Source organism: Somniosus microcephalus, chromosome 33 (assembly GCF_052327205.1).
Source record: "Somniosus microcephalus isolate GS21.2 chromosome 33, FLI_Smic_1.0, whole genome shotgun sequence".
Lineage (NCBI taxonomy): Eukaryota > Metazoa > Chordata > Chondrichthyes > Squaliformes > Somniosidae > Somniosus > Somniosus microcephalus.
Genome location: NC_141019.1, coordinates 34353050 through 34380945, shown reverse-complemented (window position 1 = coordinate 34380945; position 27896 = coordinate 34353050). Strand labels below are relative to the sequence as shown.

Here is a 27896-nt window from a genome sequence, read left to right as displayed (position 1 = left end):
GCAGACAGGAAGCAAAGAGTTGGAATAAACAGGTCTTTTTCCGAGTGGCAGGCAGTGACTAGTGGGGTACCACAGGGATCGGTGCTAGGACCCCAGCTATTCATTCACAATATATATAAATGATCTAGACGAGGGAACTAGATGTAATATCTCCAAGTTTGCAGACGACACAAAGCTGGGTGGGCGTGTGTGCTGTGAGGAGGATGCAGAGAAACTCCAGTACGATTTGGATAGGTTGGGTGATTGGGCAGATGCAGTATAATGTGGATAAATGCGAGGTTATCCACTTTGGTGTCACAAACAGGAAGGCAGATTATTATCTGAACGGCAATAGATTGGGAAAAGGGGAAGTGCAACGAGACCTGGGTGTCCTTGTGCACCAGTCGCTGAAGGTAAGCATGCAGGTGCAGCAGGCGGTTAAGAAGGCAAATGGTATGTTGGCCTTCATAGCGAGAGGGTTTGAGTACAGGAGCAAGGATGTCTTGCTGCAGTTGTACAGGGCCTTGGTGAGACCACACCTTGAGTATTGTGTGCAGTTTTGGTCGCCTTATCTGAGGAAGGATGTTCTTGCTATGGAGGGAGTGCAGCGAAGATTCACCAGGCTGATACCTGGGATGGCAGGAATGACGTATGAGGAGAGATTGGGTTGATTAGGCTTATATTCGCTGGAGTTTAGAAGAATGAAAGGGGAGCTCATTGAAACTTATAAAATTCTAACAGGCCTAGACAGACTAGATGCAGGAGAAATGTTCCTGATGGCGGGGGGGTCCAGAACCAGGGGTCGCAGTCTAAGGATAAGGGATAAGCCATTTCGGACTGAGATGAGGAATTTCTTCACCCAGAGAGTGGTGAACCTGTGGAATTCTCTGCCACAGAAGGCAGTTGAGGCCAATTCATTAAATATATTCAAGAAGGAGTTGGATATATTTCTTGAGGCTAAAGGGATCAAGGGATATGGGGAGAAAGCAGGGACAGGGTACTGAATTTGGATGATCAGCCATGATCTCATTAAATGGTGGAGCAGGCTCGAGGGGCCGAATGGCCTCCTCCTGCTTCTATCGTCTATGTTTCTATCTCTCTCTGTTTCCGCAGGGAGAACCTGCCAAGCCACTTCAAGTTCAAGGAGTACTGCCCTCAGGTGTTCAGGAATCTACGGGAGCGATTCGGTGTGGACGACCAGGACTACCAGGTGAGCACCCCGTCCGTGCCGAGAATCTCGCCCCACAGGAGGTGGGTGGGCCTTTCGGCCCGGCGTGTTTGTGCCGGCTCTTTGAAAGTGCTGTCCAATTTAGTCCCGCACCCCAGCCTTTCCCCCATAACCCTACAAGCTAGTCCTCTTAATGGCCACTTGTCTTTTGAAGCTTCCTATGCAATCTGATTCCAGCACCCTTTCGGGCAGTGTGTTCCAAATCATAACGACCCTCTATTGGAGGGGGGGGGGGTGGTGGTGTAATATCTCCTCGTTTCCCCTCGTTCTGATCACCGATAGCCGCTTATATCGAGCAAACGGCGCTATCCATTACCGTAAGCATCAATTACAGAAGCCCAGCTTAAACCGTGTTAATCTTTTTTAAAGTTCTGCTGATTTCAAGCCACGTCACATCTTCAATCAGCTGTCGGCTGTTAACAATTACGTGTAAGAAAATGCGCCAGGCTCCACATGTCTTAGTTTCCCTGCAGTGGAGACTTCCATCCGCTTCGCCCCCTGCCCTGGGGCAGTGTAGAGGGAGCTTTACTCTGTATCTAACCCCGTGCTGTACCTGCCCTGGGAGTGTTTGATGGGACAGTGTAGAGGGTGCTTTTCTCTGTATCTAACCCGCGCTGTACCTGTCCTGGGAGTGTTTGATGGGACAGTGTAGAGGGAGCTTTATTTACTCTGTATCTAACCCTGTGCTGTACCTGCCCTAGGAGTGTTTGATGGGACAGTGTAGAGGGAGCTTTACTCTGTATCTAACCCGTGCTGTACCTGCCCTGGGAGTGTTTGATGGGGACAGTGTAGAGGGAGCTTTACTCTGTATCTAACCCCGTGCTGTACCTGCCCTGGGAGAGTTTGATGGGACAGTGTAGAGGGAGCTTTACTCTGTATCTAACCCGTGCTGTACCTGCCCTGGGAGTGTTTGATGGGACAGTGTAGAGGGAGCTTTACTCTGTATCTAACCCCGTGCTGTACCTGCCCTGGGAGTGTTTGATGGGGACAGTGTAGAGGGAGCTTTACTCTGTATCTAACCCCGTGCTGTACCTGCCCTGGGAGTGTTTGATGGGGACAGTGTAGAGGGATCTTTACTCTGTATCTAACCCCGTGCTGGACCTGTCCTGGGAGTGTTTGACGTTGATGTAGGTCGACGGTGTTTGCGCACATTTGAATGACGCACAAACGTACCAATTGTGATTTGTTCTCCAGATTTCTCTGACTCGAAGCGCCCCGTACAGCGAGAGCGAGGGCCGCAATGTCGTCCTCTTCCTCAGTAGCTACGACAAGAAGTATGTGGTGAAGCAGATCTCTAGCGAAGACGTGGCAGACATGCACAGCTTTCTGTCAGACTACCACCAGGTGAGTGTCGGCTATCCCTCGGCGGTGGGGCGTGGGGGAGACATCAGTCTGAGCGCAAAGGGCGGTCAGAAATATAAGACGGTCACTAATAAATCCAACAGGGAGTTCGGGAGAAACTTGTTTACCCGGAGAGTGGCGAGAACGTGGAACTCGCTACCACAGGGAGTGGTTGAGGCGAATCGCACAGATGCATTTGAGGGGGAAGCTGGATAAACACACGAGGGAGAAAGGAATAGAAGGATATGGTGATAGGGTGAGATGGAGTCGGGGTGGGAGGAGGCTGGTGTGGAGCATAAACCCCGGCACGGAGCAGGTGGGCCGAATGGAACAGTGTGATGTCAATTAGAATTGATATATCCTTCCAGAACTGAACGCCGTACTCTAGCTGGGGTGTGACCAAGTCCCTACGCGTACTCTCGCTCCACAGATGCTGCCTGACCCGCTGAGCATTTCCAGCATTTTCTGTTTTATCTCTTCGATTTCCAGCATCCGCAGTATCTCGCCCCTGTGCGACCCAGATTGTTCAGAGGCGGGTGGAAATGGCGCGAAGGTAGGCGGCATTGTGAGCAGCGTAGATGGAAGCATAAAATTACAAGGGGATGTTAATAGATTCAGTGAATGGGCGAAACTGCGGCGAATGGATTTGAATGTAGGCAAGTGTGAGGTCATCCACTTTGGGCCTGAAAGGGGATAGAGCAGGGTACTTTCTAAATGGTGAAAGGCTAGAAACAGTGGAGGTCCAAAGAAACTGCTAATGTAACGCCCTTATTTAAAAAGGGATGTAGACAAAAGGCTGGAAACTATAGACCAGTTAGCCTAACATCTGCGGTTGGTAAAATGTTGGAGTCCATTATTAAGGAAGCAGTAACAGGACATGTGGATAAGCATAATTTAATCGGACAGAGTCAGCATGGTTTTACGAAGGGGAAGTCATGTTTGACAAATTTGCTCGAATTCTTTGAGGACGTAACAAATAGGGTGGATAAAGGGGAACCAGTGGATGTGTATTTGGACTTCCAAAAGGCATTTGACAAGGTGCCACACAAGATTACTGCACAAGATAAAAAATCACGGGATTGGGGGTAATATACTGGCATAGGTGGAAGATTGGCTATCTAACAGAAAACAGAGAGTTGGGATAAATGGTTCATTCTCGGGCTGGCAATCAGTAACTAGTGGTGTTCCGCAGGGGTCAGTGCTGGGACCCTAACTCTTTACAATCTATATTAACGATTTGGGGGAAGGGACTGAGTGCAACATATCCAAGTTTGCCGACAATACAAAGATGGGAGGGAAAGCAGTGAGTGAGTGAGGAGGACATAAACCTGCAAAAGGACATAGACAGGCTAAGTGAGTGGGCAGAGATTTGGCAGATGGAATATAATGTTGGAAAGTGTGAGGTTATGCACTTTGGCAGAAAAAAATCAAAGAGCAAGTTATTATCTAAATGGAGAGAAACTGCAAAGTGCTACAGTACAAAGGGATCTGGGGGTCCTGGTGCATGAAACACAGAAGGTTAGTATGCAGGTGCAGCAGGTGATCAGGAAGGCCAATGGAATCTTGGCTTTTATTGCGAGGGGGATGGAGTATAAAAACAGGGAAGTCTTGCTGCAGTTATACAGGGTACTGGTGAGGCCACACCTGGAATACTGCGTACAGTTTTGGTTTCCATATTCAAGAAAAGATATACTTGCTCTCGAGGCGGTTCAGAGAAGGTTCACTCGGTTGATTCCGGAGATGAAGGGGGTTGACTTATGAGGGAAGGTTGAGTAGGTTGGGCCTCTACTCATTGGAGTTCAGAAGAATGAGAGGCGATCTTATCGAAACATATAAGATTGTGAGGGGGCTTGATCGGGTGGATGCGGGGAGGATGTTTCCACTGATGGGTGAGACTAGAACTAGGGGGCATAATCTTAGAATAAGGGGCTGCCCTTTCAAAACTGAGATGAGGAGAAACTTCTTCACTCAGAGGGTAGTAAATCTATGGAATTTGCTACCCCAGAGAGCTGTGGAAGCTGCGACATTAAATAAATTTAAAATGGAGATCGACAGTTTCCTAGCTGATAAGGGAATTAGGGGTTACGGGGAGAGGGCAGGGAAGTGGACGTGAGTCTAGGTTCGGATCAGCCATGATCCTATTGAATGGTGGAGCAGGCCCGAGGGGCCGTATGGCCTACTCCTGCTCCTACTACTTATGTTCTGTGTCCATGAATATCAACCATTAATATGTCACTGACAGGTACAGCAAATAATCAAAAAGGCTAATGGAATGCTGGCCTTTATATCTAGAGGACCAGAGTACAAGGGGGTAGAAGTTATGCTGCAGCGATACAAAGCCCTGGTCAGACCACACCCGGAGCACTGTGAGCAGTTCTGGGCACCACACCTTCGGAAGGATATCTTGGCCTTGGAGGGCGTGTAGCGTAGGTTTACCAGAATGATACCCGGACTTCAAGGGGTTAAGTTACGAGGAGAGATTACACAAACTAGGGTTGTATTCCCTGGAATTTAGACGGTTAAGGGGTGACCTGATCGAAGTTTTCAAGATATTAAGGGGAACTGATAGGGTGGAGAGAGAGAAACTATTTCCGCTGGTTGGGGAGTCTCGGACTAGGGGGCATAGTCTAGAAATTAGAGCCAGACCTTTCAGGAGTGAAGTTAGGAAACACTTCTACACACAAAGGGTGGTAGAAGTTTGGAACTCCCGCAAACGGCAATTGATGCTGGGGGGGTCAATTGTTAATTTTAAATCAGAGATTGATAGATTTCTGTTAACTAAAGTTATTCAGGGATATGGAGTCGAGTCGCAGATCAGCCATGATCTAATGGAATGGCAGAACAGGCTCGAGGGGGCTGAATGGTCTCCTCCTGTTCCTAATGTAACAGGCTCGACAGGGGCTGAACGGCCTCCTCCTGTTCCTAATGTAACAGGTTCGAGGGGGGCTGAATGGCCTCCTCCTGTTCATAATGTAACAGGCTCGACAGGGGCTGAACGGCCTCCTCCTGTTCCTAATGTAACAGGTTCGAGGGGGGCTGAATGGCCTCCTCCTGTTCCTAATGTAACAGGCTCGACAGGGGCTGAACGGCCTCCTCCTGTTCCTAATGTAACAGGTTCGAGGGGGGCTGAACGGCCTCCTCCTGTTCCTAATGTAACGGGCTCGAGGGGGCTGAATAACCTCCTACTGTTCCTAATGTAACAGGCTTGAGGGAGCTGAATGGCCTCCTCCTGTTCCTAATGTAACAGGCTTCAGGGGGCTGAATGGCCTCCTCCTGTTCCTAATGTAACAGGCTTGAGGGGGCTGAATGGCCTCCTGTTCCTAATGTAACAGGCTCGAGGGGCTGAATGGCCTCCTCCTGTTCCTAATGTAACAGGCTTGAGGGGGCTGAATGCCCTCGTCCTGTTCCTAATGTAACAGCCTCGAGGGGGCTGAATGGCCTCCTCCTGTTCCTAATGTAACAGGCTTGAAGGGGCTGAATGGCCTCATCCTGTTCCTAATGTAACAGGCTCGAGGGGGGCTGAATAGCCTCCTCCTGTTCCTAATGTAACAGGCTCGAGGGGGGGCTGAACGGCCTCCTCGTGTTCCTAATGTAACAGGTTCGAGGTGGGGCTGAATGGCCTCCTCCTGTTCCTAATGTAACAGGCTCGAGGGGGCTGAATGGCCTCCTCCTGTTCCTAATGTAACAGGCTCGAGAGGGCTGAATGGCCTCCTCCTGTTCCTAATGTAACAGGCTCGAGGGGGGCTGAATGGCCTCCTCCTGTTCCACATTGGGACCAACGACATAGGAAGGAAGGGAGATGAGGTCCTGCATCAAGAATTTAGGGAGCTAGGTAACAGATTAAAGAGCAGGACCTCAAAGGTTGTAATCTCTGGATTACTCCCAGTGCCACGTGCTAGTGAGTATAGGAATGGGAGGATAGAGCAGATGAATGCGTGGCTAAGGAGCTGGTGTAGGGGGGAGGGTTTTACTTTCCTGGATCACTGGGCCTGCTTCTGGGAAAGGTGGGACTTGTACAAGTCGGACGGGTTGCACCTGAACCAGAGCGGGATAAATATCCTTGCGGGGAGGTTTGCTAGCACTGTTGCGGGGGGTTTAAACTAACTTGGCGGGGGGGATGGGATACAGAGGGGAGCTGAAATAGGGGGTGATGTGCTGCCAATTATAGAGAAAAAAACAAGTCAGCTTGGTAGACAGGGCAAACATATAAGGGCAAGGCTGGATGGCATCTATTTTAATGCAAGGAGTCTTGCAAATAAGGTGGATGAACTGAAGGTGTTGATAAACACATGGGAGTATGATATTGTTGCTATCACGGAGACATGGTTGAGGGAGGGGCAAGACTGGCAGCTCAATATTCCGGGGTACAGAATCTTCAGGCGAGACAGAGGGGGAGGTATAAGAGGAGGGGGTGTCGCAATATTAATTAAGGAGTCAATTACTGCAGTAAGGAGGGATGATATATTAGCAGGTTCCTCTAATGAGGCCATATGGGTGGAGCTTAAAAACAAAAGGGGGGCAAGCACTTTGCTGGGAGTGTACTATAGGCCTCCAAACAGTCAGGGGGAGATAGAGGAACAGATATGTAGGCAAATCTCAGAAAAATGTGCAAATAATAGGGTAATAATAATGGGGGATTTCAACTTCCCCAATATTAACTGGGATAGTCAGAGTGTGAAAGGCTCAGAGGGTGTAGAATTCTTAAAGTGCATCCAGGAGAGCTTTTTGAGCCAGCATGTAGAAAGTCCTACAAGAGAGGGGGCGGTACTGGACCTAATTCTAGGGAATGTGGCTGGCCAAGTGGAAAAAGTGCTAGTAGGTGAGCACTTTGGTGACAGTGACCATAATATGGTAAGATTTAAGGTGGTCATGGAAAAGGACATGGATGGGCCGGAAATAAAGGTTCTAAATTGGGGGAAGGCCGATTTTAATAGGATAAGGCAGGATCTGGCCAAAATGGACTGGGATCAGCTACTTGTAGGAAAATCCGCATCGGAGCAATGGGAGGCTTTCAGAAGGGAGATTGAGATCATACAATGGCAACATGTTCCCGTAAAGGTCAAGGGTGGTTCCAAAAACCACAGGGAACCTTGGATGTCAGGGGATATACGAGAATGGATTAGGAAAAAAAGGAGGGCTTTTGGCAGATACAAAAGGCTAAAGACGGAGGAAGCCCTAGAGGAGTACAAAAAGTGCAGGGGGATACTTAAAAAAAAAAAAGAAATTAGGAGATCAAGGAGGGGCCATGAAATAACACTGGCGAGCAAAATAAAGGAAAATCCTAAGATGTTTTATAAGTATATTAAGGGTAAGAGGATAACTAGGGAAAAAATAGGGCCCATTAGGGACAAAAGTGGCAATCTGTGTGTGGAGCCGGAAGATGTAGGAGGGGTTCTAAATGAATTTTTTGCATCTGTTTTCACTACGGAGAAGGACGATGTAGACATAGAAATAGGGCGGGGGGGACTGTGATATGCTCGAACATATTAACATTGAGAGGGAGGAGGTATTGGCGGTTTTAGCTGGCCTAAAAATGGATAAATCCCCAGGCCCGGATGAAATGTATCCCAGGCTGCTGTGTGAGGCAAAGGAGGAGATTGCGGGGGCTCTAACACATATATTCAGGACCTCTCTGGCCACAGGGGATGTGCCAGAGGACTGGAGAACCGCTAATGTAGTACCATTATTCAAGAAGGGAAGTAGGGAAAAACCGGGGAACTACAGGCCAGTGAGCCTAACATCAGTGGTAGGAAAATTATTGGAAAAAATTCTGAGGGACAAAATTAGTCTCCACTTGGAGAGGCAAGGATTAATCAGGGATAGTCAACATGGCTTTGTCAAGGGAAGATCATGTCTGACTAATTTGATTGAATTTTTTGAGGGGGTGACTAGGTGTGTGGATGAGGGTAACGCAGTGGATGTGGTATACATGGATTTCAGTAAGGCCTTTGATAAAGTCCCGCACAGGAGACTGGTCAAGAAGGTAAGAGCCCATGGAATCCAGGGTGCCTTGGCACATTGGATACAAAACTGGCTTAGTGGCAGAAGGCAGAGGGTGATGGTCGAAGGTTGTTTTTGTGACTGGAAGCCTGTGGCCAGTGGGGTACCACAGGGATCGGTGCTGGGTCCCTTGCTGTTTGTGGTCTACATTAATGACTTGGATATGAATGTAAAAGGTATGATCAGTAAGTTTGCGGATGATACAAAAATTGGTAGGGTGGTAAATAGCGAGGAGGGTAGCCTCAGTCTGCAGGACGATATAGATGGGTTGGTCAGATGGGCGGAACTGTGGCAAATGGAATTTAACCCGGAAAAGTGCGAGGTGATGCACTTTGGGGGGACTAACAAGGCAAGGGAATACACAATGAATGGTAAGACCCTAGGCAAGACGGAGGGTCAAAGGGATCTGGGTGTGCAAGTACACAGATCCCTGAAGGCGGCGGAACAGGTGGATAAGGTGGTAAAAAAGGCATATGGGATACTTGCCTTCATTAGCCGAGGCATTGAATATAAGAGCAAGGAGGTTATGATGGAGCTGTATAAAACACTGGTTAGGCCACAGCTGGAATACTGTGTGCAGTTCTGGTCGCCACACTACAGGAAGGATGTGATCGCGTTGGAGAGGGTGCAGAGGAGGTTCACCAGGATGTTACCAGGGCTGGAGCGCTTCAGCTATGAAGAGAAACTGGGCAGATTGGGTTTGTTTTCCTTGGAGCAGAGGAGGCTGAGGGGGGACATGATTGAGGTGTACAAAATTATGAGGGGCATAGATAGGATGGAAGCTGAGGAGCTTTTTCCCTTAGTAGAGGGTTCAATAACTAGGGGGCATAGATTCCAGGTAAAGGGCGGGAGGTTTAGAGGGGATTTGAGAAAGAACTTTTTCACCCAGAGGGTGGTTGGAGTCTGGAACTCACTGCCTGAAAGGGTTGTGGAGGCAGGAACCCTCACAACATTTTAAGAAGCATTTGGATGAGCACTTGAAATGCCACAGCATACAAGGCTACGGACCAAATGCTGGAATATGGGATTAGATTAGACAGGGCTTGATGGCCGGCGCGGACACGATGGGCCGAAGGGCCTCTATCCGTGCTGTATAACTCTATGACTCTAATGTAACAGGCTCGAGGGGGCTGAATGGCCTCCTCCTGTTCCTACTGCGTTCATTGTGTGTTTTCTTTTCACCCACCCCTCTTTCTGCAGCACATCGTAAACTGCCACGGCAACATGGTGCTGCCGCAGTTCCTGGCAATGTACAGGTTGACCGTTGACGGTGAGGATACGTACATGCTCGTAATGCGCAATGTCTTCAGCCACAGGCTCACCGTTCACAGGAAGTACGACTTAAAGGTAAGCAGCAATGTGATTTGCCTCACCTTTTATGTAAAAAAACATGTGATACATACTGGTGGCTGACCTGCGGGACATTGCACACCTGCTGTACATGGTCAGGACTGTTACGCCATAAGGACTAGGAGCAGGAGTCGACCATACGGCCCCTCGAGTCTGCTCCGCCATTCAATAAGATCATGGCTGATCTTCGACCTCAGCTCCACTCTCCCGCCCTATCCCCAAATCCCTCGATTCCCCTAGAGTCCAAAATATCGATCTCGGCCTTGAATATACTCAACGACTGAGCATCCACAGCCCTCTGGGGTAGAGAATTCCAAAGATTCACCACCCTCTGAGTGAAGAAATTCCTCCTCACTTCAGTCCTAAATGGCCGACCCCTTATCCTGAGACTGTGACCCCTGGTTCTAGACTCCCTGTGGTAGCGAGTTCCACATTCTCACCACTCTCTGGGTGAAGAAGTTTCTCCTGAATTCCCTATTGGATTTATCAGTGTCTTATATTGATGGCCCCTAGTTCTGGTCTCCCCCACAAGTGGAAACATCTTCACTACGTCTACCCTATCGAACCCCCTTCATAATTTTAAAGACCTCTATCGGGTCACCCCACAGCTTTCTCTTTTCAAGAGAAAAGAGCCCCAACCTGTTCAATCTTTCCTGATAGTTATAACCCCTCAGTTCTGGTATCATTCTTGTGAATCTTTTTTGCACCACCTTCAGTGCAGAACTGTCCACCGTGCTCCAAGTGTGGTCTAACCAAGGTATATGGAGACCAGAACTGTGCACGGTGCTCCCAGTGTGGTCTAACCAAGGTATACGGAGACCAGAACTGTGCACAGTGCTCCCAGTGTGGTCTAACCAAGGGTATATGGAGACCAGAACTGTGCACGGTGCTCCCAGTGTGGTCTAACCAAGGTATACGGAGACCAGAACTGTGCACAGTGCTCCCAGTGTGGTCTAACCAAGTGTATATGGAGACCAGAACTGTGCACAGTGCTCCCAGTGTGGTCTAACCGAGGTATATGGAGACCAGAACTGTGCACAGTGCTCCAAGTGTGGCCTAACCAAGGTATACGGAGACCTGAACTGTGCACAGTGCTCCAAGTGTGGTTTAACCAAGGTATATGGAGACCAGAACTGTGCACGGTGCTCCAAGTGTGGTCCAACCAAGGGTATATGGAGACCAGAGCTGTGCACGGTGCTCCAAGTGTGGTCTAACCAAGGGTATATGGAGACCAGAGCTGTGCACGGTGCGCCCAGTGTGGTCTAACCAAGGTTTGTTGGAATGTTTTAACATGATTTATAAAGTTAAACTATCCCATCATTCCTAGTAGTAGAGCAAATGTGTTCTTTGAGATCAGAGAGTGTTCTCTGAGGTGGTCGGAGCCAGGGAGCAGGTTGTATGGGGGCGGGGATATAAGTTATGCTGCAGCTATACAAAGCCTTGGTTAGACCACACCTGGAGCACTGTGAGCAGTTCTGGGCACCACACCTTAGGAAGGATATATTGGCCTTGGCGGGAGTGCAGCGTAGGTTTACCAGAGAGAGAGGGAACTTAATCTTGTCTCTATCTGTGTGCTGTGAGGAGGATGCCAAGAAACTCCAGTATGATTTGGTCAGGTTGGGCGATTGGGCAGATGCATGGCAAATGCAGTATAATGTGGATAAATGCGAGGGTATCCACTTTGGTGGCAAAAACAGGAAGGCAGATTATTATCTGAACGGCAATAGATTGGGAGAAGGGGAAGTGCAACGGGACCTGGGTGTCCTTGTGCACCAGTCGCTGAAGGTAAGCATGCAGGTGCAGCAGGCGGTTAAGAAGGCAAATGGTATGTTGGCCCTCATAGCGAGAGGATTCGAGTACAGGAGCAAGGATGTCTTGCTGCAGTTGTACAGGGCCTTGGTGAGACCACACCTTGAGCATTGTGTGCAGTTTTGGTCGCCTTATCTGAGGAAGGATGTTCTTGCCATGGAGGGAGTGCAGCGAAGATTCACCAGACTGATACCTGGGATGGCAGGAATGACTTATGAGGAGAGATTGGGTCGATTGGGCTTATACTCGCTTTAGAAGAATGAGAGGGGATCTGATTGAAACTTATAAAATTCTAACAGGACTAGACAGACTAGTAAAAGTCAAGATGGCGGCCGAGACAGTCCGGTGCGAAGCGCGCTCTCCCTGCTTCGGGCGGCCCGCTCCCGCAACCGGAGCGAAGTGTTTGGCAAGTCGGGCGGAGGCAGCGCAGCGCAACGAGCAGCAGCCATGACGACCTGCTAGAGCACGTCGGCCGGCAGCTCCTCGGCGGGAAGGCATTCCGACTGGGGGGGGAGGGGAGCCGAGCATGGCGGCCAGAGGCCGGACCGTGAGCGGGAGAAGCAGGCGTCGGACCATGGAGCCGGCGACGGTGAGGAGGAGGCCGCGGCGACCGGAGCATTTACATCCCGACGATGTGTTTGGCGAGTCGGGCGGAGGCAGCGCAGCGCAACGAGCAGCAGCCACGACGACGACGCGCTACAGCACGTCGGCCGGCAGCTCCTTGGCGGGAAGCTCGCAGTCCGACTGGGAGGGGGGGAGCCGGGCATGGTGGCCAGAGGTCGGATCGTGAGCGGGAGAAGCAGGTCACCACACGTGGAGCCGGCAACATAGAGGAGGAGGCCGCGGTGACGAGAACGGAGTGGCTGAGGGACATCGTGCTCCCATTGCCACTGGATGCCATAAAAATAGCTGACATGTCCCTACAGGGAGTAAGCATTCCATTGTACTTACATAGATACATAGAAGATAGGAGCAGGAGTAGGCCATTCGGCCCTTCGTGCCTGCTCCGCCATTTAATGAGATCATGGCTGATCCTTTAATTCAGTATCCCGTCCCCGCCTTCTCTCCGTAACCCTTAACCCCTTTTGCCCGTAGAAATATATCTAATTCCCTCTTAAATATATTTAATGAGCTGGCATACACTGCCCTCTGTGGCAATGAGTTCCACAGGTTCACCACTCTCTGAGTGAAGAAATTCCCCCTCATCTCTGTCCTAAATGGTTTAGCCCTTATCCTTAAATTATGTCCTCTAGTTCTGTTCTCACCCGCCAAGGGAAACATTCCTTCTGCATCCAGTCTGTCTAGTTACATATGGCAATTGAAATTGACTAGATGCAGGAAGGATGTTCCTGATGGCGGGGGAGTCCAGAACCAGGGGTCACAGTCTCAGGATAAGGGGTAAGCCATTTAGGACTGAGATGAGGAGGAATTTCTTCACCCAGAGAGTGGTGAACCTGTGGAATTCTCTGCCACACAAGGCAGTTGCGTCCAATTCATTAAATATATTCAAGAAGGAGTTAGATATATTTCTTAAGGCTAAAGGGATCAAGGGATATGGGGAGAAGGCAGGGACAGGGTACTGAGTTTGGATGACCAGCCATGATCTCATTGAATGGCGGAGCAGGCTCGAGGGGCCGAATGGCCTACTCCTATCTTCGATGTTTCTATATATGAACAACAGGTCTAGGGAACGGGATAAACCTTTGGCCAAAGCATTTGCTGTACTGTAAACAAAGCTTGTAGCACAGAGGCAAAGGCTGCAAAGATTATAAGCTGCGAGCCTCAGCTAAACGTGCAATCTACGTATTATGTAAGCACGGGCCAAGGTTATATTATAGTCTAAGAATAGAACCAGGGACCCCTTCAGCTTCGGGGCCTTCTCGAGCGTCGGGAGCAGTGCGGCCGCACGGAGGGCGGGTGCTGGTCACTCCAGGACCTGTGTTCTCTGACGCCGGAGCGTTCTCTGAGGTGTTCGGAGCCTGGGAACCAGGCTGTATGGGAGTCGAAGTCATGCTTCTTATTTAAGGAAGGATATAATTGCATTGGAGGCAGTTCAGAGAAGGTTCACTAGGTTGATTCCAGAGTTGAAGGGGTTGTCTTATGAGGAAAGGTTGGGCTTATACTCATTGTAGTTTAGAAGAATGAGAGGTGATCTTATTGAAACGTATAAGATTCTGAGATTCAGCGATTTACTTGTACTTCTTGCAATCTAGTATTACTGTATTCGCTGCTCACGATGCGGTCTCCTCTACATTGGGGAGACCAAACGCAGATTGGGTGACCGCTTTGTGGAACGCCTCCGTTCAGTCCGTAAGGGTGACCCCGAGCTTCCGGTCGCCTGTCACTTTAATTCACCGCCCCATTCCCACTCAAACCTCACCGTCCTCGGCCTCTTGCATTGTTCCACGGAAGCTCAGCGTAAACTCGAGGAACAGCACCTCATCTTCCGATTAGGCACTTTACAGCCTTCTGGACTCAATATCGAGTTCAACAATTTCAGATCATAACCTCGGCCCCTATTACATTTTTATATATTTTTTATCCACACCTTTGTTTTGTGCCCTTCCCCCTTTTTCTCTCTCCGACATGGCAGCTGTCTCCCATTCTGCCAGCGCATTTCACACCTAATCTAGAGCCGTCTTTTGTCTCCACTAGTCCGACCACCATCTCGTCTGGTTTTGAATACCTCTTAATGTCTCTTCACTTCGCTTTTGTTCTTTCATCCCCATTCCCCAGCCCCCAAACTGGCCTTTTAATCTGTTTCATTGCCTGTGTTTTTTTCTCAGTCCTGACGAAGGGTTTCGACCTGAAACGTTAACTCTATTTCTCTCTCCACGGATGCCGCCTGGCCTGCTGAGTTTTTCCAGCGTTTTCTGTTGTTGTTTAAGATTCTGAGGGGGCTCGACAGGGTAGATGCTGAGAGGATGTTTTCCCCTCGTGGGGGAATCTAGAACGAGGGGGCATAGTCTCAGAATAAGGGGTCGGCCATTTAAGACGGGGATGAGGAGGAATTTCTTCTGAGGGTCGTGAATCTTTGGAATTCTCTACCCCAGAGCGCTGTGGAGGCGGAGTCAGTGAATATATTCAAGGCGGAGATGGACAGATATTTGAAAAACAGGAGTCAAGGGTTATGGGGAGCGGGCAGTAAAGTGGATCTTGGCCTCAACTCCAATCAGCCACGATCTTATTGAATGGCAGAGCAGGGTCGAATGATCTACTCCTACTCCTATTTCTTATGTTCTTGTGCAAGTCTTATGCTGCAGCTGTACAAAAACCCTGGTCAGACCACACCTGGAGCACTGTGAGCAGTTCTGGGCACCGCACCTTAGGAAGGATATATTGGCCTCGGAGGGAGTGCAGCGTAGGTTTACCAGAATGATACCCGGACTCCAAGGGGTTAAGTTACGCGGAGAGATTACACAAACTAGGGTTGTATTCCCTGGAATTTAGAAGGTTAAGGGGTGATCTGATCGAAGCTGAATGGCCTCCTCTTGTTCCTATGTATTATTTCCATGTTACTTAATATAAGTGGAAGGCCAAATCAGTCCCTGTAATAAAGCTGGTTATCATAAAAACCACTCGTGCGTGAATCGCAAGCAGGGTTATTGTCGTCAGACTAACAACCCTTTGTTGCGATGATACGCACTGAGAAATCTGGGTGTCCTTGTACACGAATCACAGAAAGCCAACATGCAGGTACAGCAAGCAATTAGGAAAGCACATGGTATGTTGGCCTTTATTACAAGAGGGTTTGAGTGTAAGAGTAAAGACGTCTTGCTGCAATTATATAGGGCCTTGGTGAGACCACACCTGGAGTATTGTGGACAGTTTTGGTCTCCTTACCTAAGGAAGGATATACTTGCCATGGAGTGCAACGAAGGTTCACCAGACTGGTTCCTGGGATGGGGGGGATTGTCCTATGGGGAGAGATTGAGTAGACTAGGCCTATTAGAGTTTAGAAGAATGAGAGGTGATCTCATTGAAACATACAAGATTCTGAGGGGGGATTGACAGGGTAGATGCTGAGAGGCTGTTTCCCCCCCTGGCTGGAGAGTCTAGAACCAGGGGTCACAGTCTCAGGATAAGGGGTCGGCCATTTAGGACTGAGATGAGGAGGAATTTCTTCACTCAGAGGGCGGTGAATCTTTGGAATTCTCTGCCCCAGAGGGCTGTGGAGGCTCAGTCGTTGGGTATATTCAAGGCTGAGATCGATAGATTTTTGGATATGGGGATAGTGCAGGAAAGTGGAGTTGAGGTCGCAGATCAGCCGTGATCTTATTGAATGGCGGAGCAGGCTCGAGGGGCCGAATGGCCGACTCCTGCTCCTATTTATGATGTTCATGTTGATGAGTGACCGCCATTCTCTTATTGTTTTTCAGGGGTCTCTAGTTTCACGTGAAGCAAGTGACAAAGAAAAGGTAAAAAATATGTGTATTATTACGCAGCCGCAACTGTGACGGAAGGCTTTGAATTTGTACGGCGCCCGTCACCCTGGGAGTTTCCCTGTAGCACATCAGGCTTTGCATTTCCCCCGCGGAGCCTCTAGGTGACCCGACTTTGTTGCATGTTAAAGGGAATGGGTGTTCGTGTCAGCCGCAGCCGTGGATCAGTGGGTAGCGCTCTCCCCACTGGGTCAGAAGGTCATGGGTTTAAGACCTCACTCTGGAGACTTGAGCCCCATAATCCATGCCAACACCCCCAGTGCCAGTGCTGAGGGAGCGCCGTACTGTCGGAGGGGCAGTACTGAGGGAGTGCAGCACTTTCGGAGGAGCAGCTCCGAGGGAGCGCCGTACCGAGGGAGCGCCGCACTGTCTGAGGGCCGCGCTGTCGGAGGGGCGGTACTGACGGAGCACCGCACTTTTGGAGGGGCTGTTCGGAGGGGCAGTACTGAGGGAGCGCCGCATTGTCGGAGGGGGCAGTACTGAGGGAGCTCCGCACTGTCAGAGGGGTGGTAATGTGGGAGCGCCGCAGTTTCAGAGGGGCAGTACTGAGGGAGCGCCGCACTGTCGGGAGGGGCAGTACTGAGGGAGTGCCGCACTGTCGGGAGGGGCAGTACTGAGGGAGTGCCGCACTGTCGGGAGGGGCAGTACTGAGGGAGCGCCTCACTGTCGGAGGGGCAGTACTGAGGGAGCGCCGCACTGTCGGGAGGGGCAGTACTGAGGGAGTGCCGCACTGTCGGGAGGGGCAGTACTGAGGGAGCGCCGCACTGTCGGAGGGGCAGTACTGAGGGAGTGCCGCACTGTCGGGAGGGGCAGTACTGAGGGAGTGCCGCACTGTCGGGAGGGGCAGTACTGAGGGAGCGCCGCACTGTCGGGAGGGGCAGTACTGAGGGAGCGCCGCACTGTCGGAGGGGCAGTACTGAGGGAGCGCCGCACTGTCGGAGGGGCAGTACTGAGGGAGCACCGCACTGTCGGGAGGGGCAGTACTGAGGGAGCGCCGCACTGTCGGAGGGGCAGTACTGAGGGAGCGCCGCAATGTCCCACGGCCACTGTCTAGAAGAACAAGGGAGTTCTCCCCAGTGTCCTGGGGCCAATATTTATCCCTCAATGAACATCACTAAAACAGATGATCTGGTCATTTATCATATTGTTTGTGGGAGCTTGCTGTGCGCAAATTGGCTGCTGCGTTTCTTACATTACAACAGTGACCACTTTTCAAAAAGTACTTCATTGGCTTTGTGACGTCCTGAGGTGGCGAAAGGTGCTGTTTAAGGGCGCGTTTTTCTTTTTGTTTATTCCTAATGCTCTCCTGCAGGTGAAGGATTTGCCCACTTTGAAGGACATGGACTTCTTGAACATGAATCAGAAAGTTTACGTGAACACAGAGCAGAAGAAATTGTTCATGGATAAACTGAGACGAGACGTAGAGGTGAGGTCCGGTGGATCAGTCGTTTAACATTTAAACAGATTGATAAAGCTAGAAGCATCGCTATGTCTGGTAATAAACTCCTATTTATTATTGACAAAACATTAGTCTTAAACAACAGCAACTTGTATTTATATTGCGCCTTTAACATAGTTAAACGTCCCAAGGCCCTTCACTGGAGCGATTATCAAACAAAAATTGACACCGGGCCACACAAGGAGATATTAGGACAGGTGACCAAAAGCTTGGTCAAAGAGGGAGGTTTTAAGGAGCGTCTTAGAGGAGGAGAGAGAGAGAGAGGCGGAGAGGTTTAGGGAGGGAATTCCAGAGCTTGGGGCCCAGGCGGCTGAAGGCACAGCCGCCAATGGTGGAACGATGGAAATCGGGGGTGGGGGGATGCGCAAGAGGCCAAAATTGGAGGAGGTGACAGAGATAGGGAGTGGACACAAGGATGAGAAATTTAAAATCGAGCATTGCCTTCTATCATTGCTTTCCCCGAGCCATAGCTTTGTTGTGAACAACCTTTGGTGCGAGATCTTGTAGCAACGTATTGCCAATTATATTACGACACAAAGCTGGGTGGGCGTGTGTGCTGTGAGGAGGATGCTGAGAAACTCCAGTATGATTTGGACAGATTGGGTGATATGGCAGATGCAATATAATGTGGATAAATTCGAGGTTATCCAGTTTGGTGGCAAAAACAGGAAGGCAGATTATTATCTGAACGGCAATAGATTGGGAAAAGGGGAAGTGCAACGACATCTGAGTGTCCTTGTGCACCAGTCGCTGAAGGTAAGCATGCAGGTGGTTAAGAAGGCAAATGGTATGATGGCCTTCATAGCGAGAGGATTCGAGTACAGGAGCAAGGATGTCTTGCTGCAGTTGTACAGGGCCTTGGTGAGACCACACCTTGAGTATTGTGCGCAGTTTTGGTCACATCTGAGGAAGGATGTTCTTGCCATGGAGGGAGTGCAGCGAAGATTCACCAGACTGATACCTGGGATGGCAGGAATGACGTATGAGGAGAGATTGGGTCGATTTGGCTTATATTCGCTAGAGTTTAGAAGAATGAGAGGGGATCTCATTGAAACTTATAAAATTCTAACAGGACTAGACAGACTAGATGCAGGAAGGATGTTCCCAATGGTCGGGGAGTCCAGAACCGGGGGTCACAGTCTAAGGATAAGGGGTAAGCCATTTAGGACTGAGATGATGAATTTCTTCACCCAGAGAGTGGTGAACCTGTGGAATTCTCTACCACAGAAGGCAGTTGAGGCCAATTCATTAAATATATTCAAGAAGGAGTTAGATATATTTCTTAAGGCTAAAGGGATCAAGGGATATGGGGAGAAGGCAGGGACAGGGTACTGAATTTGGATGATCAGCCATGATCTCATTGAATGGCGGAGCAGGCTCGAGGGGCCGAATGGCCTCCTTCGGTGCCGTAAGATTCTAGGTATTCTTAAAATAGAGTTTGCTTCCTTTTTTTGTTCCGTCTCGCAAGTTCCTCACGCGCCTGAAGATCATGGACTACAGCCTGCTGCTGGGGATCCACGATATGCAGAGGTTGGACGACGAGGACGAGATGAACATGGCCATCGACAAGGGGGAGAACGGCGCCACCAGTAATATGCTGGTGCCTCTGTACGGACACTCTCCGGAGGCACTCGGTTCCTACATGAGCAGGACGTCTGGACTCGGGGAGTATGATCCCTTTTTCGATGTGTATGCCATCAGGGGCTCGGATGGTAAGTGCTCTGCGGTGTCCTGGGGTCAGTGTTTACCCCACAACCACCATAGATTCGCTGGTCGTTAACCAAACACAGCTCTGCAACAGCGCTCCTCTCGCGCACCTGCTGCCTGACTCTCTCGTTCCCTCTCTCGCACATTCTGCCGAACTCACTCTCTCTCTCGTTCCCTCTCTCGCACATTCTGCCGAACTCTCTCTCTCTCTCTCTCGTTCCCCCTCTCGCACATTCTGCCGAACTCTCTCTCTCTCTCGTTCCCCCTCTCGCACATTCTGCCGAACTCACTCTCTCTCTCGTTCCCTCTCTCGCACATTCTGCCGAACTCACTCTCTCTCTCGTTCCCCCTCTCGCACATTCTGCCGAACTCACTCTCTCTCTCTCGTTCCCTCTCTCGCACATTCTGCCGAACTCACTCTCTCTCTCTCTCGTTCCCTCTCTCGCACATTCTGCCGAACTCACTCTCTCTCTCGTTCCCTCTCTCGCACATTCTGCCGAACTCACTCACTCTCTCTCTTGTTCCCTCTCTCGCACATTCTGCCGAACTCTCTCTCTCTCTCTCTCTCGTTCCCTCTCTCGCACATTCTGCCGAACTCACTCTCTCTCGTTCCCTCTCTCGCACATTCTGCCGAACTCACTCTCTCTCTCGTTCCCTCTCTCGCACATTCTGCCGAACTCACTCTCTCTCTCGTTCCCTCTCTCGCACATTCTGCCGAACTCTCTCTCTCTCTTGTTCCCCCTCTCGCACATTCTGCCGAACTCACTCTCTCTCTCGTTCCCTCTCTCGCACGTTCTGCCGAACTCACTCACTCTCTTGTTCCCTCTCTCGCACATTCTGCCGAACTCTCTCTCTCTCTCGTTCCCTCTCTCGCACATTCTGCCGAACTCTCTCTCTCGTTCCCTCTCTCGCACGTTCTGCCGAACTCACTCTCTCTCTCTCTCGTTCCCTCTCTCGCACATTCTGCCGAACTCACTCTCTCTCTCGTTCCCTCTCTCGCACATTCTGCCGAACTCACTCTCTCTCTCGTTCCCCCTCTCGCACATTCTGCTGAACTCACTCTCTCGTTCCCTCTCTCGCACGTTCTGCCGAACTCACTCTCTCTCTCTCTTGTTCCCTCTCTCGCACATTCTGACGAACTCACTCTCTCTCTCGTTCCCTCTCTCGCACATTCTGCCGAACTCTCTCTCTCTCTCGTTCCCTCTCTCGCACATTCTGCCGAACTCTCTCTCTCTCTCGTTCCCTCTCTCGCACATTCTGCCGAACTCTCTCTCTCTCTCGTTCCCTCTCCCGCACATTCTGCCGAACTCTCTCTCTCTCTCGTTCCCTCTCTCGCACATTCTGCCGAACTCTCTCTCTCTCTCGTTCCCTCTCTCGCACATTCTGCCGAACTCACTCACTCTCTCGTTCCCTCTCTCGCACATTCTGCCGAACTCACTCTCTCTCTCGTTCCCCCTCTCGCACATTCTGCCGAACTCACTCTCTCTCTCTCGTTCCCTCTCTCGCACATTCTGCCGAATTCTCTCTCGTTCCCTCTCTCGCACATTCTGCCGAACACTCTCTCTCTCTCTCTTGTTCCCTCTCTCGCACATTCTGCCGAACTCACTCTCTCTCTCGTTCCCCCTCTCGCACATTCTGCCGAACTCACTCTCTCTCTCTCGTTCCCCCTCTCGCACATTCTGCCGAACTCACTCTCTCTCTCGTTCCCCCTCTCGCACATTCTGCCGAACTCACTCTCTCTCTCGTTCCCCCTCTCGCACATTCTGCCCGACTCTCTTCCGCTCCCTCGCTCGCACATACTGCCTAACTCTCTCTCTCGCTCGCACGTGCTGCCTAACACACGAGCTCTCCTTAACTCCCCCTCTCGCGCGTTCTGCCTAACACTCTCACTTCATCTCTCGCATGCTCCCCCTGTCACACGCTGCCTAACTCTCTCTCTCTCTAACTCTCTCTCTCTCTCCCTCCCTAACTCTCCCCCCCTCCCCCTCCCTCTCTCCCTAACTCTCTCTCTCTCTCTCTCTCTCTTCCCCCTAACTCACTCTCTCCCTAACACTTTCGCACGCTCTGCCCAACTCTCGCGAGCACCCTCTGCCTGACTCTGGCTCCCGCGCGTGCCCGCTCTGCCTGACTCTGATCACCCCCCCCCCCCCCCAATGCCTCGCTCTTGCTCTCTCCCTAACCCCCGCCCCCTCTCTCTTCTACAGGTGCTCCCCGTAAAGAAGTGTATTTCATGGGGCTGATCGACATCCTCACTCAGTACGATACAAAGAAAAAAGCTGCTCACGCGGCGAAGACGGTCAAACACGGGGTAAGTTTTTTCAAGTTCCGAGGACAGGTTGCACAGACTAGGCTTGTGCTCCCTCGGGTGTAGAGAATTAAGGGGTTGATCTGATCGAGGTGTTTAAAATGTTAGTGTTTAGAGTCGGAAGAGAGAAACTATTTGCTCTGGTTTGTGGGGGGGGGGGGGAAGGGGAGAAAGAGAGAGTCCAGAACAAGGGGGGGGGGGCGGGGGGTGTAACCTTAAAATTAGAGCCAGGCCATACAGGGGTGATGTCAGGAAGCACTTCTTCACACACAGGGTGGTGGAAATCTGGGACTCTCAGCCCCCCCCCCCCCCCCCCCCCCCAAAAGCTGTGGAGACTGGGGGTCGATTGGAGCTTTCAAAACTGAGATCGATAAATTTTTGTTGGGTAAGGGTATCGAGCGATATGGAACCGAGGCGGGTAGATGGAGCTTTGATGCAGATCAGCCACAATCTAATTGAATGGCGGAACGGGCTCAAGGGGGGCTGAATGGCCTCCTCCTGTTCCTAATGTAACAGGCTTGAGGGGTGTGAATGGCCTCCTCCTGTTCCTAATGTAACAGGCTCGAGGGGCTGAACGGCCTCCTCCTGTTCCTAATGTAACAGGCTCGAGGGGCTGAATGGCCTCCTCCTGTTCCTAATGTAACAGGCTCGAGGGGGGCTGAATGGCCTCCTCCTGTTCCTAATGTAACAGGCTCGAGGGGCTGAATGGCCTCCTCCTGTTCCTAATGTAACAGGCTGGAGCGGGAGGTCACTGAATAGTGACCATGAACAGGAACTCCAGCTGGCCCTCTCCCCAACCTGAGGGACCACCTCAAGCAGCCTTACTCCATCCCAGGTGAGATCAGCTATCTCAACAGCGTGTATTTATACCGTGCCTTTAAAGTAGTAAAACGTCCCAAGGTGCCTCACAGGAGCGTAAATCAGACAAAATCTGACCCCGAGCCACATCAGGAGATATTAGGACAGGTGACCAAAAGCTTGGTCAAAGAGGGAGGTTTTAATGAGCGTGTTAAAGGAGGAGAGAGAATTGGAGAGGCGGAAAGCTTTAGGAAGGGAATTCCAGAGCTTAGGGCCCAGGCGGCTGAAGGCACGACCGCCAATGGTGGAGCGATGGAAATCGTGTGGGGGGGGGATGCGTAAGAGGGCAGAATTGGAGGAGCGCAGAGATCTCCTGAGGGTTGTCGGGCCTGGAGGAGGTTAGAGAGAAAGGGAAGGTTGTTGGGGGCTGGAGGAGGTTACAGAGATAGGGAGGGTTGTAGGAGGCTGGAGGAGGTTACAGAGATAGGGAGTGTTGTAGGGGGCTGGAGAAGGTTACAGAGATAGGGAGGGTTGTAGGGGCTGGAGGAGGTTACAGAGATAGGGAGTGTTGTAGGGGCTGGAGGAGGTTACAGAGATAGGGAGGGTTGTAGGGGCTGGAGGAGGTTACAGAGATAGGGGTGTAGTGGCTGGAGGAGGTTACAGAGATAGGGAGGGTTGTAGGGGGCTGGAGAAGGTTACAGATAGGGAGGATTGTAGGGGCTGGAAGAGGTTGCAGAGATAGGGAGGGTTGTAGGGGCTGGAGGAGGTTACAGAGATAGGGAGGGTTGTAGGGGGCTGGAGGAGGTTACAGAGATAGGGAGGGTTGTAGGGGCTGGAGGAGGTTACAGAGATAGGGAGGGTTGTAGGGGGCTGGAGGAGGTTACAGAGATAGGGGGGGTTGTAGGGGCTGGAGGAGGTTACAGAGATAGGGAGGGTTGTAGGGGGCTGGAGGAGGTTACAGAGATAGGGAGGGTTGTAGGGGGCTGGAGGAGGTTACAGAGATAGGGGGGGTTGTAGGGGCTGGACGAGGTTACAGAGATAGGGAGGGTTGTAGGGGGCTGGAGGAGGTTACAGAGATAGGGAGGGTTGTAGGGGGCTGGAGGAGGTTACAGAGATAGGGAGGGTTGTAGAGGGCTGGAGGAGGTTACAGAAATAGGGAGGGTTGTAGGGGGCTGGAGGAGGTTACAGAGACAGGGAGGGTTGTAGGGGGCTGGAGGAGGTTACAGAGATAGGGAGGGTTGTAGGGGCTGGAGGAGGTTACAGAGATAGGGAGGGTTGTAGGGGGCTGGAGGAGGTTACAGAGATAGGGAGGGTTGTAGGGGCTGGAGGAGGTTACAGGGATAGGGAGGGTTGTAGGGGCTGGAGGAGGTTACAGAGATAGGGAGGGTTGTAGGGGGCTGGAGGAGGTTACAGAGATAGGGAGGGTTGTAGGGGCTGGAGGAGGTTACAGAGATAGGGAGGGTTGTAGGGGGCTGGAGGGGGTTACAGAGATAGGGAGGGCTGTAGGGGCTGGAGGAGGTTACAGAGATAGGGAGGGTTGTAGGGGCTGGAGGAGGTTACAGAGATAGGGAGGGTTGTAGGGGCTGGAGGAGGTTACAGAGATAGGGAGGGTTGTAGGGGGCTGGAGAAGGTTACAGAGATAGGGAGGGTTGTAGGGGCTGGAGGAGGTTACAGAGATAGGGAGGGTTGTAGGAGGCTGGAGGAGGTTACAGAGATAGGGAGTGTTGTAGGGGGCTGGAGAAGGTTACAGAGATAGGGAGGGTTGTAGGGGCTGGAGGAGGTTACAGAGATAGGGAGGGGTGTAGGGGCTGGAGGAGGTTACAGAGATAGGGAGGGTTGTAGGGGCTGGAGGAGGTTACAGAGATAGGGAGGGTTGTAGGGGCTGGGGGAGGTTACAGGGATTGGGAGGGGGGTGAGGAGACCACAGAGTGATTTGAAACCAAGGATGAGAATTTTGAAATCGAGGCGTTGCCGGACCGAGAGCCAGTGTATGTCAGCGACCATCACCCAACTCCCCCGCCTCACATGTTGAACTTCTCCCGTCTTTGTTCCCAGGCTGGGGCAGAGATCTCGACAGTGAACCCGGAGCAGTACGCCAAGCGATTCATGGACTTTATCACCAACATCTTCGCGTAGCCGCCGGGGGCCGCGACAGATCTGCATCGAACAGCGAGCGAGGTGGCACATCACAGTCTCCAGGGAGTCCCCTCCCTCCCCTCTCCCTCTAAATTAGACTTCCTTTGCCTTGTGGGCACGTGCCCTTTAGATGGGAACGCAGTGACTGGTGGGGGTGGGGAGAAGGGGAGCTTACCAGCGAATTGCCCTTGGCCGTGCTGTTGACAGGGAGACTCTAACTTTGCCGTGTTGTGGTGGGGGGGAGAGAGAGAGAGAGAGTTCCTTCAATGCTGAGGCTAGTTCGCTCCGCCAGGTTAATACATGTACATTTACTTCAACAGTCCGTCGGGCATTGCTCACTTTATACACCTGTCGCAGTCGAATAGCCTGTTGGCCTGGGGTTAATCAGTCACCGACCCGGAGTGACCCCACAGTGTGCGCTCTTGGTAAAAACCCGGAACGGGGACAGCTTAAACTTGTTTTTAAAAAAAAATAAAAAATAAAAATAAATTTCACCTTGTCTCCCCACCGGTCCTTTCGCCGGTTTAGTCTGAAGCCGTGTTGCAGATTTGCCCTGTCTAATCCCGTACAGTGCTTTGGATACCTCCTAGGCCGGACCCCCTCCGACACCTTGTTTTTCCTCCCCCCCCCCCTAGTCCTGCCACTTGTGCCCTGAAGCGATCAGCTCCCTCAGCACTGACTGAGCCTGGGATCTGCGTTGGGCGTGCTCGGTTACGCGCTGCCTTTAACAACTGAGGCACTTGGGGGCGGTGCGGGGGGCTTAGCTTTGTGATTTATTCAGACTCCCCAGCGCTGACGTTCGTGGGCACGTCAAAAGCAACGTACCCTTACTTAAAAAAAAATTACAGGGAAAGTTGCTTCCCGGGCAGGCATGTTTTATTTTTTTGGCGGGGTGCTCCTCATACCTGGTACTATTTGCCCCCTGCTGCGCTAACTTCCCGTCACGTCGTTCCCTCCATGAGCAATGCCACGGGCTCTCCCTATTTTTTCTTTTTTCAAATATAACCGCGTGCGGGACGCACTTTCTCCGGAAGAGCTTTCTCCAGTCGCACCAAATTGTTTTTAGGTAATTTTTCTTTTTAAAAGAAAGAAAGCCGGTCATTTCCTGCTGGTCCCTGCTGACTTTTAGCCTCTGCCGTGACCTACCTACAACGGATGTACCGCGTGGTTCCGAAGGGACAGTGGCGTAATAATACTGCGCGCCACGCCATGTTACGCAAAACACTCCTGTTCTTATAATCGCGGGACGTAAAGCAGTTTTTAATTTAAGTAATTTTTATTTAGGCTGAGCTTTGTTCGAGTTTTTTTTTGGAGACGTTTACGTCACGTAACGTTAGCGACGTTACAGGCAGAGTTTTAAACCTCATCGGTGGCTGCTTTTGCGGCCTCCTTGGCAGCTCCGTTCTCCCCTCCAAGGCGGTGGCAAGCACACCCACCGCCCCCTGTGGTACTGAGGCCAGCGAGCTCCCCATGTTGCCGGATCCCGACCCTGGGCTTCTGGTATCGGCCTCATCGTGCCCCTGCGAACAGGGTGGGTGAGGTGTGGGGTGGAGGATCAGGTAAGATTCCCGCTCCTGCTCACTATCCAACAGACCCCTACTTGAAAGCGTGGGTGTATGTGTGCTGCCTCGAGGTGTCGAATAGACTGCCGACGCCTGCAGACTGGGCCAGGGCACTGGGAAGGGACTCGCGTGCCCGTGGTTCGAATTCTCTCTCTCTCTCCCCCTCCACCTGTACTCCAGCCCGTAGATCACCCAGCCAGTCCAGGTCCCCATCCTGAGATGGACACGGGGCCCGGGAAGACTTGGCAGCAATCATTAGCTCAGCCACCCCACCGAATGAGGCGTTTCAAGCTCTGCTGCCTCTCAACAGTATTAATACAATAACAAGGCAGTCAGTCAGCATCTCCAGCTTGTATTTGTACAGCGCCTTTAATGTAGTAAAATGTCCCAAGGCCCTTCGCAGGAGCGATTATTGAGTCCAAGCCACGTAAGGAGACATTAGGACAGGTGACCAAAAGCTTGGTCAAAGAGGGAGGTTTTAAGGAGCATCTTAAAGGAGGAGAGAGAGGCGGAGAGGTTTAGGGAGGGAATTCCAGAGCTTAGGGCCCAGGCGGCTGAAGGCACGGCCGCCAATGGTGGAGCGATGAAAATCGGGTGGGGGATGCTCAAGAAGCCAGAATTGGAGGAGTGCAGAGATAGGGAGGGTTGTAGGGGGCTGGAGGAGGTTAGAGATAGGGAGGGTTGTAGGGCAAGAGGGAGGTTAGAGATAGGGAGGGGGGGGGGGGGTGGGGAGGTGGAGCAAGGGCCACAGAGGAATTTGGAAACGAGGAAGAGAATTTTGAGCAGGGAATCCCAGAGCTCCGGGCCGAGATGGTTGAAGGCACGGCCGCCAATGGTGGAGCGAATGAAGGGGCGGGGTGGGTGTCGGACGTCTCGTTACTCACACTGGTCAGACCCCACCACCCTGTGCCCAGAGGGCATTCACCCTGAGGTCTGTGAAAACGTTAACCCCAGCGCGAGCTGGCAGCTGATTGGGAAGCGGGAGGCACAGGGAATGGCTGCGTTCAGTTTCCTCTTATTTCCATTAGTCGCACACTGGTTGAACTTTTTAAAGAGTTTTTTTTTAATCGTATATTCTAGATTAGAAGGGCTAGTCTAAATAGGCACTACCTCCAGGAGATATTTGGGAATTAACAGGGGGGAACAAGGGAGTTCGATCTTCATTGCGAGGGAGCCACAAGGGAGGTCGGCCAACACCCTTTGCTAAGCCTCCCCTCTCCCAGTGCCAAATGTGAACTCCCAAATATCTGTACTGAAATCTTTGCAAAACAATATGTGCCTTCTTCTGTCGATGAAACAGTCTGTATATGAAAATATAATGGTCCATATTGCAATGCATATATATATATAATATATCTGACTTGTACTGCAAACTTTTTATACCATTTTATTTTTTCCTGTTCAATAAACGCTATTTAGATTCTCAGTCTGCCGTGCTCTGTGTCGAAGGGAGAGCAGTTCCCTCTCCACACAGTAGATCGAAATGTAATTAACCGCCGATTTAAGATCGAAATGTAATTAACCGCCGATTTATTTCTTGAAGGTGCGGAGCGAAGACTCCAAAAGCGGGAAGCGGTTTCCCGCCTCGACAATTGTATATTTAATACGACAAAAAGAGTACCGTGTGTTTCCCACAATTCTGGGCACCACACTTTAGGAAGGATGTCAAGGGACCTTGGAGAGGGTGCGGAGGAGATTTACCAGAATGGTACCAGGGGATGAGGGACTTCAGTGACGTGGAGAAGCTGGGGTTGTTCTCCTTGGAGCAGAGAAGGTTAAG

General features: G+C 51.2%; 1 protein-coding gene across 1 annotated transcript; it reads left to right on the top strand.

The window, feature by feature from the left end:
* The first annotated feature begins 1012 nt into the window (after positions 1-1012).
* On the top strand, positions 1013-27542 carry LOC147097144 (phosphatidylinositol 5-phosphate 4-kinase type-2 gamma-like). The gene is made up of 8 exons (XM_085972533.1): positions 1013-1189; positions 2402-2551; positions 9749-9895; positions 16087-16125; positions 17462-17575; positions 19077-19320; positions 21520-21623; positions 24474-27542. Exons 1-8 carry the CDS (start codon positions 1013-1015, stop codon positions 24552-24554), a joined length of 1056 nt encoding a protein of 351 aa, XP_085828659.1. The 3' UTR covers positions 24555-27542.
* Positions 27543-27896: the final 354 nt, after the last annotated feature.

Coding starts and splice junctions, on each gene's coding strand:
- LOC147097144 (XM_085972533.1), top strand. CDS start 1,013: ATGGTGGAGCAGGCTCGAGGGGCCGAATGGCCTCCTCCTGCTTCTATC. Junction 16,126..17,461: donor AAGCAAGTGACAAAGAAAAG/GTAAAAAATATG, acceptor GCTCTCCTGCAG/GTGAAGGATTTGCCCACTTT. Junction 21,624..24,473: donor CGAAGACGGTCAAACACGGG/GTAAGTTTTTTC, acceptor CTTTGTTCCCAG/GCTGGGGCAGAGATCTCGAC.